The sequence below is a fragment of the Cnephaeus nilssonii genome (assembly GCF_951640355.1).
Source record: "Cnephaeus nilssonii genome assembly, chromosome: 9".
NCBI classification, from domain to species: domain Eukaryota; kingdom Metazoa; phylum Chordata; class Mammalia; order Chiroptera; family Vespertilionidae; genus Cnephaeus; species Cnephaeus nilssonii.
The window spans coordinates 73,624,774-73,638,318 of record NC_137080.1 but is presented as its reverse complement, the minus strand read 5'-3'; the positions used below and the strand labels follow the sequence as shown (position 1 = coordinate 73,638,318).

Genomic DNA, 13,545 nt, shown 5'->3' with positions numbered 1-13,545 from the left:
ACACTTAAGTTGATTATTAAGACTTTGGAATCAAAAAAGCCAAACTTGTAGTAATATGAGAATTTTATTCTCACTTATAACATTTTTAAAGCTTTCAACTAAAATGCAATGTGTATCTTCTATAGGAAAAAAAATAATACTGTTTAAACAAATCCAGAATTTAAAATCAATGAAACAAGAGTTATATTCCTATAAAAATATTAAGACTAGTTGTAGTCCATTGATTCGATTATAATGTGGGTCAAATCATAGCTCCCCCACTGAAAAATTATATATTCTATGTCTAACATTTTCAACTTCATAATTTTTAAATCTGACATATAATTCAAAGAATTCACCCATATTAAAGTATAAAATTCAGTGTTTATACTTTATTAGTATATTCACAAGGATGTGCAACTATTACTAATAACTGCAGAACATTTCCATTCCTCAAAACTTGATAATTTCTTAAGCCTTAAAAACCCTTTTTAAACATATTGACATTATCACCTATTGAAAACTTTTAATCCTACAGCAAAACTTTTAAATATAGCCAAATCTCAGGAAACTATACTCTTCTAGGTTTTCTGGTTTTCTTCAACTAACACAACCAAATCAAAAGAATATTACTAAAAATGCATTACAAATATCAATAACTCTTTAGAATCCCTTAAATCTTGGAATGTCTATAATCTGGTAAATTATGCCAGGTTATAGCAAATACCCCACCCAAACCACATAAGCTAATATCCAATATTTTTCTAAAAGTAAAGTATCCTAAAGATAAGTTCTTTGCTGTTCAATTTCATACTTATATTCTTCTAATTTAACATTTTTATTAGAGATTACTCCCAGGCATGTTTGTACAAGAATCCATTAAACTTATACTTAATGAACACTGTAATAACTATAGCGGTACTTCCAGGAAAGTAAAGAAGTATCTGGAAGTCAGTCAGGTTTTATGGAAAAAACAAACATTCCCAAGTTATTATTTAGTCCATTATTTTTTTCTGTGAACAAATGGTCACTTGTGACACCAAAAATAAACCAAACTAAAACAACAGTAACAGCATAACCACAGACATAATAATTTTCTAAAATAACGAATACACATGAAAGGTTTCTAGAAAATTTCATAACGGATTAATAAGATTTATTTTAACTGCTCATGGCAATTGTGAAGTAAATAAGATGTTAACTCTGTTGTGTTTCTTCATAAAACCTCCAAGATGGTTGCTTCCTCTCCAAATCACCAAATTCCAAATTATTTCCAAATAAGTACAGTTTTAATAAGCTCTTACAACAACATTAGACATCTGCCAAAGAGTGCAGACTTTAATGTTCAGTGGCCCATTTCTTTTGTCAAATTCCTAAATACTACTCCTTTTATTTCATAAGACACTAATTATCAGCATTTGAATATTAAAATGAATTCCTGATGCAAATTCACAAGTGTAAGAATTAGAAGATTCGTTTTCAAACTTTGAAACAGACTGTTTTCACTTAGAACTTTTAGAGCTGATTTATAATGGGAAATGAATAACAAATGTCAATAAATCAAAGGCAGCCTACATTTAATTTGTCAGCCCATATCTCTGTGAAAGAAAGCCAGAGACTCAATTTTAATTATTTTTCCCTCCTTATCCTTTGGCATTGACAGGGCCATAGGACCTGGGTGGGAACAGCCCACAAGCAGAATGCTGCGGTTGGACAAACAGAAGCCTCCTCTTGTCCATACCTGGTTCAGCATGAAGCTGAAGATACAGCCCTATCACCAACAAAACAAGTAAGTGACCTTGTTTGAACAGGACAGAAACATATTTTCCAGGCTTCTGTGAAGCAAGGTGGTAATGCAATGATTAACAGCAATAATTTTTAAGTCAATTCTGATTACTTGAGGGAATTTTCCTTTCACTCAAAGAGCAACAGTTTTTAATTTACACAATGTTCATCACTATCCATACAAGTTTATCATTTTTATGGGGGAAGGTATACTTCTAAAAAATGTCTAGACTTCTAAAACCTCTTATCATGTACTGACACACCAACCTTTGAAATAAAGAATAGGTTCTGATTTGAAAAGTTAAATCAATCTAGCACTTACACATAGAGATTCCTGCTGTAAAACTCTATATCCTTTAAACCTCCTGCCACGATTTACTTATCACCAGGGTCCATACAAGATGGTTAGTTTCTTAATCTGAGGCTAGAGCTGTAGGAAATAATACACTTACCATGTGGGCATTAAGCTGCTCCCTGGCCGTCTCTGGTAAACCTCCCAGGGGTTTGGACGCTAACAGATGGCGCTCCGTGTCGGTCAGCCACTGCTGCAAATCCTCAATTTCGCCATGGAACCCTTTGGCCTAGAGTGACAGAGAGTTTTAAGTTTGGGCCATAAACATTGTCACTTCCGCACAGAAAACAAGGTTTAAACAATCCCGCCTGCTAAGCCTCTCTCTGCATTCTTAAGAACAGCCAGGTGCCACCAGGTTGGCCTTGCCTCTCTTCAGGAGGGCGCTAGTAGATAAGACTATTAACACTAAGAACTAGAGAGCCTTCTCATTGGCGCTCTTTATCCCACTTATTTTTACACTTCTCCTTGAGGTGGGAAAATTAAGCAGGGGTCTGCAAACCAATGAAAGAATTGCATGCTCTTTTGGTCTTGAAGACCATAGACAGTTTCAGAACGTATTCTCTCGTTCACCTGGCGCAAGGCACCATCCAGCTGCTGCTTCCGTTGTTCTGTTTTTTCCAAAACATTTTGCCAGCGTTGATTTAAAACCTCCAGTTTGTTCCGAAGGCTGCTTGCTTCTTCTCCTGCACTTGATTCAATCAGATCATTTCCTGCTTTATTAACAGCTTCCACTGTGGACTGATGAGCTAATACATCATTTTGGAGCACCTGAAAATATTAAGATAACACTATGGTTGCTAGTTTATAACATGTTAACAGCCCTTTTAATGCAATGGTTTTGTTTCCTGGTTTTGAAACATTTTGAAACAAAAACATCATCTACATAGAATTTCAATACTAATAAAGTTTTAAAATGATGGACTTCTTTTCCCTTACCTTTGCAGCTTTCCTGTCTACCAACATCCCCTGAAATGATTATGTGAGACCACTGCAAGTTCTTCCCATTAGAATAGCTTTGCAATGGATGACATTAAGTATATAGATATTATAATTAAAAGGCTCTAAAAGTATTCATATGATTCAAGCTCATTTTAATTGAACTTAATTTTAATGTTGTAAGTAAACAATTTAAGAGATATTTATTTCTATATATCCATTTTCAAATATAAAATTATTACATTTCTAAGATAAACAGCACTAAGGTTTACAATTAGCATTCTAGAAGGGAAAAATTATCCTGGAATATTCTTTTATCTCCTCTCATTGGAATGGTACTGGAATTGACTACTAAGTTGACAGGCATGTTAGGAGGCCCTGGCACTAAAGGGAAATAGATTTATTTCACTGTATAGAGGGAATTCTCAAGCCCAAAATTCCAAATTCGAGCTATTCTTTTACTAGAGAATACACATGAACTGCTTACTACATATCCCAGCAAATAATGTCCTCCTATTCTGTTACATGGTGGAAATACTAGAATAGGTTAATGACACTTCAGTGCACTAACATAGGCAAGCCTGGTTCAGTACAGAATGCAACTGCAAGGCTAAAAAGATCAATTTTCTTTTACTGGAAAGAATGGTAAGAATTACACTTTAAAGAACAAATACAGCTGAGTAATAGTTTCCTTTGAAGAAGACTGTAGTTTTGTTTTTGGGAACCAGACAAACCCTTCCTTGGATGTTAATAAAAATTGATAATAATCCTTCTCTACACTCACTGACTCGGGATTGTTCATGGGAAAGAAAAGAAACATCACCTCCCGTCCTAGGTAAGACATCTCACATCTGGACCCGGGAGGATTTTCACTGATGGGTACCACTCACCTATCATCACTGTATATACTCATTCTCTGAAGCATCTGGTGAGGGAGTGATTTTCCAAGACTGAAAAAATCAACTGAGTAAGGAATCTTCTTTATAATAAGCATGTTCTTGGACATGCTAACACTAGGAGTAAGGTCAGATTTAAATATCCTTGTAGTCAAAATGTAAAAAATAATTCTAAAAAAAGTCATTCTCTTAAATGGTCCAAGTCCTATATAAGCCACAACCTAGGAGCCGGAGGAAAAGGCAGGAGAGGATGGAAACATTTCCTCCCTTCCTCCAACCATTGTTCTGGCAATTCTAAGTCCTTTAACTTTTGACCTTTGAGAAATGAAAGGAGAAAGAGATCCATTTTTAACGGCTCCAAGATAAACAAACAGAAATAAAAGGTCCCTAACTCATCCCTCACCCAAATAACTGGGTCAGAGTGCCTCATTTTTCCACCTCTACTGTATTCTACAAAGTTCCCGTCACTGATGTATGTGACCTTTTAGGGCAATTGCTAAGTTTATGGAATGTAAATGCTATAAACTCACAATATGAGAATAAACATGTTTTGTTTATATGCAGAGTCAGCCTCACCAGTCATTACTGCTCTTAGCCACGGTATAAGAGAGACATTAAATTAAAAATATTAATGATGCATAATATAACTGCTTAATCAAATGTGGTTGGGCAATGACTACAAATATAGACAGAACAAGGTAAAAAAAAAGAAAGAAAAATTTAAATTAGGGGAAAATTACTCTGGGGAAAAATATGGAAGGAGAACTAAAGCACAAATAGTCAAAAACTGCATATCATAATCTTAGAGTGCTAAAAAATACCTTTTACTTTTAAATGCTACTAAATATGTAAAATGAACTTTTTCCATTTGACAATCAAAAAATCTTACTTAAGGTTAGGATTTAGGACCTAACCTTAATTAAGATACCACCATTAGTGTGAATGTTAAGGTTCTATGAAAGGCTGTTGAATATCAGGAATAACACTGCTGAGCACATAACCTTATAGTCAGTAAGCCTAGTAACTTAAGGAAGGGAATTTTCTATTAAGATTTATCAACTAAGTGTCACAAAGATAACAATAATATAAAATTGTATTGTAAAGATCTCAATTTTCAACTTATAAGCTTTAAATCTAGTGCAGGACATGAAAATTCTATTAAACATAGTATGTTAAAAACCTAATTCATAAAGAAAAAGACTGGGAACACAAAGGGCCAGAAAAGCAAGCCTCAACATGATGAGAGACATACAGATAGAAGTATGTTAGATGTGCCAATCAAGCAGCAAATGAGATGAGGGTGGACAGAAGAAAAAAACACACAACCTGCAGTGGAATAACATTTTGAATCTATAACTTATTAGGCTATTCTCAACAACTTTTGAAACTTTGCCACATTAATCCGATGACAGGTATGATCAGGGATTTAAACCTGCATGCAGCCCTAGTAAAATTCAGTCAGAAATTTCCCATCCTTGCTGTTTTTGATAATAATTCCCTTGAACAATGAGAAAAACATTTTTATAATATTTTAAGAAGTGTGCTTTAAGTAGTTTAACCTTTAGTTACAAATTCAAATATGAACTTGTATTAAAATGACAATTTAAAACGCATAAGGAAACATTAAAAAAACACACTGATGAAACTGGAAATGCATAGAGAAGAAACATAATAACGCAACCACAGCTACGTACGTGATGCTTGGCAAGTTCGATCTCAATGGCCTTAGGGTCTCCTCCCACAGGTTTCTGTTCATTTAGCAAGCCCTCGGTGTGGGTCAGCCATGCCAGGAGCTCATCCAGAGCATGTTGGAACTGCCCCAGGGCTAACAGGGCACCCTCCAGCTTATGCTACAGAAAAGGTGGAGAGGAAATAAATCCATGTATGAACCTGATATAGTGAATAACATCCTATATAATAAAGAGGGAATATGCTAATTGACCCTCATGCTGTTGGCGGCGCCCAGAGCCAATAAGGAGGGAATATGCTAATTGACTGCCCCGCCCTCAAAGATGGCGGTGCCCACAGCCACAAGATGGCAGTGCCCAGTCCCCTCAGCCCCGCCGGGGCGGCAGGCGCGTGGCAAGGCCGGCCTGCCCTCAGGCAGGCCTGGCCGCTCCGCACACCTGCCTCCGGAGTCCCCCAGTCCCCTCAGACCCCCAGCCACCCAGGGCCGGCCTGAGTCGCAGGCAAGCCTCGGATGGCGGCTGCCCAGCCGCCCAGGGCCACCTGAGGCTCAGGTAACCAGGGCCGGCCGAGGCTTGCGTTGCCGGCAGTGGCAGCAGCAGAGGTGTGATGGGGCGTCGCCTTCCCCTGATCGCCAGGTCGCCTCCCACCCCTGAGGGCTCCCGGACTGTGAGAGGGGGCAGGCCGGGCTGAGGGACCGCCCCCATCCAGTGCATGAATTTTCATGCACCGGGCCTCTAGTATATTTATAAAACAAGGGCAATGAATCAATGTTTCCTGCAGCATAAGTCTGTAAGCATATCCAGTAAAGCCCAATTGTCACAAACTTCTACATTCTAGGTCTGAAATGCTTTATAGTTAAAAAATGGCATGTGACAGGCAGAGAGAGTTCTAATTAAACTAGAGGCCTGGTGCATGAAATTCATGCATGGGTAGGGTCCCTAGGCCTGGCTGGCGATCAGGGCCGATCGGGGCCTTCCGGCTGCCATCCAGGGCCTTCCTTCCCTGGCTGCCAGCCAGGGCCTCCCTTCCCCAGCTGCCAGCTGGGGCCTTCCTTCGTTCCGCACCACCTCCCGGTGGTCAACACACGTCATACTGAGCGATCAAACTCCCAGTCTCCCGGTCGAACTCCCGAGGGGACACTTTGCATATTAGCCTTTTATAGATAAGAGAACTTAGGGGCTTCAAAAGTTTATGTAATCACCTAATTTTAGTTTTTAATAATTATTTTACACTAATACATAAAATTGGGATTTTATGAATTCTTAACAAAAGTCTTGGTATTTACCTGTCTGTTGATAATTCTCTCATCCAGACTATCCCATATCAATTTCAGTTCCATTAATGGGTCTTGAACAGTGTGTTTGTCACTTTCTTCTGTTACTTTCTTCAGCAAAAGCTCTGCTTGATGGTTCAGTCTTTCCATTTCTATCTGTTGTTGATAGGCCTCTGACTTAAATAGCTATATTTTAAAAGAGATATATATGAAAATTTTGCTGTAAGTACATAACTTTAAACAAAAATAATTCTATGGGTTAGACCTATATTCTAAATCATACTTCTTATTGGGGAGTGGGGTGAATAGGAATTAAAATGTAACACACAGTTTACCAATAAAAGAGCTACAGACAAAAAAGGAAATTCTTTTTTCTTTATTCAATGTTTTCTGATGAGAAGATATTTCTATTTATAATTTTGATATTTCACTTTTATACTTTATAATAAAAAATTAACAAATTTCAGGGCTAAACTTATTCCAATGTTTAATTATATATATTCAATAAATGAATTTTGAAATTATAGCAAATAAGAAAACAAAATGTTATAGACATATATAAAACCCAGAAAAATATCTCTAAGAAATTCAAATTAATGTTTATTCCTCAAAAATATACACATATATTACATCCACTGAACATCGTGTTTTCTATAGCTGTGTTGTGTTCATTTAATATTTAGTTTCCTTCTGACTCACCCACTGCTGACTCAGAATAACACTATTCTCTCTCCCTGTAGAGGGCCGCCTGGAAGGCACCTGGGCATTTCCTTAATTATCAGCTGAACTCAGGGAGTAGGCCAAGTCACGCCCTAGGAACTTGCTTCCCCAATGAGGCTGGACATGTTAATCAGTTCTGACTTCATAGCAGCCCAGGTGTCAGCAGGGGCGGGTCTAGATATGTAAATCTAGTAATGCTGGGGCCTAGTTAAGAATGCAAATAAGCTCCTTTGATCCTAAGTGTTGGTGTTACTTCCTGGATTTTTGGGATATAAAATAAACCTGCTGGGTGGCTCAGGGTCGTCGTCATGCTGCCTCTCCATCAGAGAGGAAAGATGGCGTCCCACCCAGCCCCAGCTTCATGAATCTATTTCTGTGTCTTGTTTTCTTTATTTCTATTATTTCTCAATCCCTGGCCGCCTCCATTTAGAACCGGTTCGTTTCATCTCTCTTTCCGCGCGGGACGCGGCAAAGGGAGATCCCCGCCATGTCTGGCCCCCGCCGCATCAGGCCCCCGCATAATGGCGCCCAACGTGGGGCGCCAAAATGCTGGGGCCTGATGCGGCGGGGATCTCCCTTTCCCGTGGCCAGCACGGAGAGAGATGAAATGGGTTCTTGGTAGAGGCGGCCAGGGATTGAGAAACAATGAAATAAAGAGAGTTGACACAGAAATAGATTCAAGCTGGGTCCCGGGTGGGTCGCTGACCTCTTCTGCTGGAGAGACAGCCCCGACTGCCCTGAGCCACGCAGCACATTTATTTATTTTCCAATATACAAGGGGGTTTCACCTGAAAACTTAGGATCAAAGGAGCTTGGGAGGGCCCAGGTCCTATTCATTCCCTCTTTCCCGGTGCTAGACTGGATTTACATCTCAAAGCCCTCTCCCGGTACCTGGATAAAGGTAAGTTAGGAACTGACAACACCCCCGCATTCTTGGGGGGCGTGTAACCGAGACAAGACTCTGCCAATGCCTCGGGCTTAGTTAACAACAATCTGAAGAATGTCCCTGTTTCTTCCCAGGGGGCCCTCTACACTCTCTCCCAGTGCTTACTGACACATATTGGTAATCTTGCCTTTGCCAACCAATACAGGTTAACAAAAGGTTGCTTGTAATAGGAAACTGTCCTTCCATAAAATATTTAATGTATAATAGTAAATAATTAAATGGTAAGTAATAACTAAGCAGCCCCTTAATTTTTCCAAGCATATGAAAATAAAAAATAATAACCAATATATATAAGTTACTCTCCATAAACTAATAAAGAAAATAATTTTATCCTCAATTTAAACTAAGGATATAGAAGTGAGACCAGTTAGATAACTTTCCCAAGACTGTTTAGCTAGTAAAGTGAATGAACTGGAATGCAATCTCAGACAACCTCATTTCATAGAGAGCCTTCCTAACCCACCTGCTATATAAAAACCACTGAGATACATGCAAATGTCCAAAATAAATAGCCCTCCACAGCCGTAAGAGTATATAAAATATATCATGGGTTTCTATATGATCAGGTAAAAAAGTAAAAAAAAAAAATTCCAATCTAATGATGGTAACAGTAAACTTCTCCAAAAATCCCCACATTTTTTTTCCAAATGAAATATTCTATACCACATTTGGAGATGAAAATGCTACAATTTTAAAGCCAAATCATAATTTTATATAGAAATCTAATAGAGTTCATTGGAAATGGTATGATGTGTCTGTGGATGGACACTTAAAATCGGAAGGAAATCGCCAATCCCACTTTGATAAATGATCAGCGCAGAGGAATTCTAAGAGGAAACAGTCCAGCCCTTTTCTCAATTGGAGATGAAGAACACCCCCCAAAAAAAATTAGAGAGGAAAGCAGATGGAAAATAAGAAACGAAACAAACATTTTGAGAAACACAATTGTCCTATACGTGGTTCTTCAGCCTGTAAGACTAAATGAATTATTCTGAACACAATGAAGAAAATAAAAATGTTGCTTTATGTATACTGACAATAATAAACGATTGAATAATAAAGCTATAAAAATCCTTACAGTATTATCTCATATGTATAAAGCATGACCCCTATACCTCATCCTGCCCCCCATGGCAGGATATGTCAAAGGCTATAAATTATATCTCAAGTGTGTTTGCCTCTGGGTACATAACAGTTTGGGTGGCCAAAAAAGCCACCTTTTTGCTTCTTTGTATTCTCTGATTTTTTTTTCCTAAAGTAAACAGATACTGATTTAGTAAGAAAATTATTAGTATTTTATATTCTTTATTTAAGGAACACTTATATACTGGTTAGTAGGTGAAGGTACTATATTAAACCAGTTTCATAATCAAAATGTAATACCTCAACTATGCAAAATAAATATAGTTACGTAAATACCGCGTTTGGAGATGAAAATGCTACAAAAGAGAATCCTGTGAGTGAAGAAAAATGGAAACAAAGTCTTTGACAAATTAGCCCTCATCCATACCTTCAGCTCTTCAATCTGCTGCTTGACAGTTTCAAGATCTGTTCCGATTGGAGACATTGCAGCTAATTTTCCACCTGCAATATCTACCCAGTCGAATATTGCCTGAAAAACACATTAGTCCACATGTTATTATAACAGTACATCTGAAACTGCTTCAATATCTCGATGTTATAGAAAAGTACAATCATAAGCCTGTGAAGATACTATGCAATGAGTCTATTTTACAAATAATAAAGATAGTTCATTCTCAATAGGTAAAAGCTGCAATATACTGCAACAGTTGTCCAAAATATGAAATAGATGTCACCTCCAATTATGTGTCCAAGTTTACAAAGGAAATTCTATTTTATAGAATTTTAGAATGTTAAGAACTTTAAATGCCCATTTGAAAAAAAGTTTTGTAATTTTAATCACAGGAAATAAAATTCTATATACTCTCTTATGTCCCCCTAAAAGCAGTGTGTGTAAATATGTTGGGAAAAAAAGATTCAAACTCATCTACTTATTCAAATAATCAAGAAACTTATCGTTTGGCACTTAGGAAAATAAATATTTGGCTTAACTAAACCCTTCCATATCAATTAGGTTAGGGTTAAAATCCTGCAGATATAGTGATTAATATTAAGACTATTATTCTGAATTGCAACATAGACTTCAAAATCTCCTATTTTTCTTATTATTTTTAGGTAATATAAACATCCTAAAAAGGCTCAACTCACATTTTTTTCAGGTATTGACTACACAAAATTATTTTGCACTTTAATGAAGTTGCCAGACCATACAGTAGGGAAGAATCCTTGGGAAATATCTGGTATTATTTTTAAGATTTTTAATTGATTTTTTTTTTTAGAGAAAGAGAAAGGAAGAGGGAAAGAGAAAAACATCCATGTGAGAGCAAAACACAGATCACCTGCCTCCTGCTCGCCTCTACCAGGTATTGAGCCCGTAATCCAGGCATGTGCCCTGACCTGGAATCGAACTGGCAGCCAGCCTTTTGGGGCACAGTATGATACCCAACCCACTGAGCCACACCGAAAAGGGCAATATCTGTTTTAAAGTTACCACTGATAAACTCTAAGAACTTAAGCAGCAACCTGGGAAATAAAAATTTATTTTGCTTTACAACCAACCTCGAAACCTCTGGAACTTCTGGAGCTTCCGCCCTCTAGCTCCAGCTAGCCATAGCTATTCAGTAAATGCCCTTCATTCCCACAGGTGACGCTGCTAACCTACGATGGGCCTTGTTTTCACCGCAGTGGTCATGAGACTGTATGAATCACGGTGTCTAGCCTGTGGCCTCCTATGGTTCATGGCTCCTGAGGTCAAATGGCTGCAAGAGGTGACAGTGACATCTCTAGCCATGAAGGGAGGCACAACTCAATGACTTCCCGAAGTACGTGAAAATCATGACCTGGCCTCACAGACCGGGAGCTAGAGCTCGATTAGTTACTAGTCACGGATATCTAACCAATGAATTATCACTTTGGTTGAGAAAGGGAAGGCTATGAAGGGGGAAAGTTATAAAAAGGTCTTGTTTGTAGTGAATTTTTTCATCCATTTCCAAATTCACCATGCCTTTCAGCTGGCATAAAGCCTGGCTTATGCTATTTATTTTAACAAATATAGAAGTGGAGTGGCATAATAAAAAGGAAAAGATGTTCTCGTCTGAACTTTAAAAATAATAGTCACTTGGTGTTATGGAAATACTGAGAAAGGCTTTTTCCATATGGTAGAAGGGAACAAAGATTAAACTCTTGCCAGCCTTAATGATAGAAAATGGAATGAAGTTAAGGAAGGTGGGGAAAGAAACAGCCCTGGATTGGTCTCAACTGACAAGATAAATTTTTAGTATTTAAAAAAAACACACATTAAAAATGGCTAATAAACTAAATGAGAACCCAGAGGGATCTGAAAAATAGCTTTTAAAAGGAATGACGTGCACAAAAAAGAAGAAAACCCTTTTTACACAACAGATTATGACCTAATAAAATAGAAATCTATTTTTGTTCATGGGGAACACTGGCCTCAAATCAAATTTCCTTACTTCTGACTTTAGTGAAACTTGGTGATATTTTAGATGGTGTTTACTCCATTCATCTTACTCCACTCAGCTGTAGCACAGAACTCAGACGCAGGTCCATGCCAGTGTCTGGTGCTGAGCCATTTATGAAAAAGACTGTGAGGGAATATTTACTTTCACTTGAAAAATTAAAATACTTCTTTTCACTGAATGTGTGTGTAAAAATGTATTTAAATGTGTATATAAATCTACATATATTGCAAGTGCCAGAAATATCTTCTGAAGGCAAAACATGGATTGGAGTAGAGGAGGAAACTGCACGCACCCTTGCAGCCCCCGGTGGTGCCAATGTGTAGATGTGGAGACATCGGTCAGCATGACTCCCTCTCCCAGCAAGTACACCCTAATCCCCGTACCTGCAGTCCATCCTGGTACTGAACGGCAGCCTGCATCGCCTCCTCCAGTCTGTCCACCCGGTCTTTCCAAGCTTTATTGAGAGAATCCCATGCTGAATTTAACTACAATATAAACATTAGAACTCTTTTATTGTCATATGTTTTCAACTACTTCTATCAAATATGCCTTAGTGAATGAAACCTTTAAACATAGCATTCTGGTAAGAGTAGAAAATGTACCTCATCTATACTCTTCTTAACAATGGGTTTATCGGGTTCCCCACATGCGGTGATGAGTTCGGAGCCGAGGTTAATCACTATATCCAGCTCTTCCTGGAGTCCATCTATTTCTTCCCTGATGGCCTGGAATAAGAAATGGCAGCCATAGAATTTTAAGCAAAACCACACTAAAACTAAAAAGATGCACACAAGCATTCATGGTAGTTATTTCTAGGAGGTGGGATTATGATCAATTTCCTTTTTTTTCTCTCTATTCTAAGTCTCTGCAATAAATCTTTTCAATGAGGGAAGATAACAGAAGAATATTTTCAATAAATAAAAGCATCCTTTGAGTAACAAATATCAAACATTTATTAAAAGGGCAATATTTAGGAAATATGTCTATGTAACAAATACCAGAACAATTTTTTTAAAGCACCAACACAATAATACTTATAAAACTTAGAAAGATTTTGTTTTTCAAACTGACTTGTTTGACAATACACATTTAAAATAGGCATAAGTAAAACATGAGTTCAAAGACCTCACACAAATTAATGTATTTGCTTAGCAGATTTAGGATAATCTAGCTCTGGGTTTATATTTTTACCCTAGTACATGTAAACTACAAACAAAACAAAACAAACAAAAAACCGTAACAGAAATTCAGTATTCTACCTTAGCTTTTATCTTGTTGGTTAACTATATTAATTCGAGAAGCCTTTACCAAGCATAAGACAAGCCCTAAACTAGGGTTGAGCATACAAAGAAAAATAGGTATATGACTATTCCACTCATGTATAAGTCATACTATGCATAGAGTCC

General features: G+C 37.6%; 1 protein-coding gene across 14 annotated transcripts in view; it reads right to left on the bottom strand.

The window, feature by feature from the left end:
- DST (dystonin) overlaps positions 1-13,545 on the bottom strand; it is a 435,295-nt gene that overhangs the window by 39,754 nt on the left and 381,996 nt on the right. For all 14 annotated transcript variants that reach the window (XM_079780745.1, XM_079780756.1, XM_079780754.1 and 11 more), the window contains 7 exons: positions 12,742-12,864; positions 12,523-12,624; positions 10,087-10,188; positions 6,923-7,096; positions 5,643-5,798; positions 2,687-2,884; positions 2,217-2,345 (listed from right to left, as the gene is read on the bottom strand). In XM_079780745.1, coding sequence (XP_079636871.1) covers positions 2,217-2,345; positions 2,687-2,884; positions 5,643-5,798; positions 6,923-7,096; positions 10,087-10,188; positions 12,523-12,624; positions 12,742-12,864 — 984 coding nt within the window. The remainder of the gene's footprint in view (positions 1-2,216; positions 2,346-2,686; positions 2,885-5,642; positions 5,799-6,922; positions 7,097-10,086; positions 10,189-12,522; positions 12,625-12,741; positions 12,865-13,545) is intronic.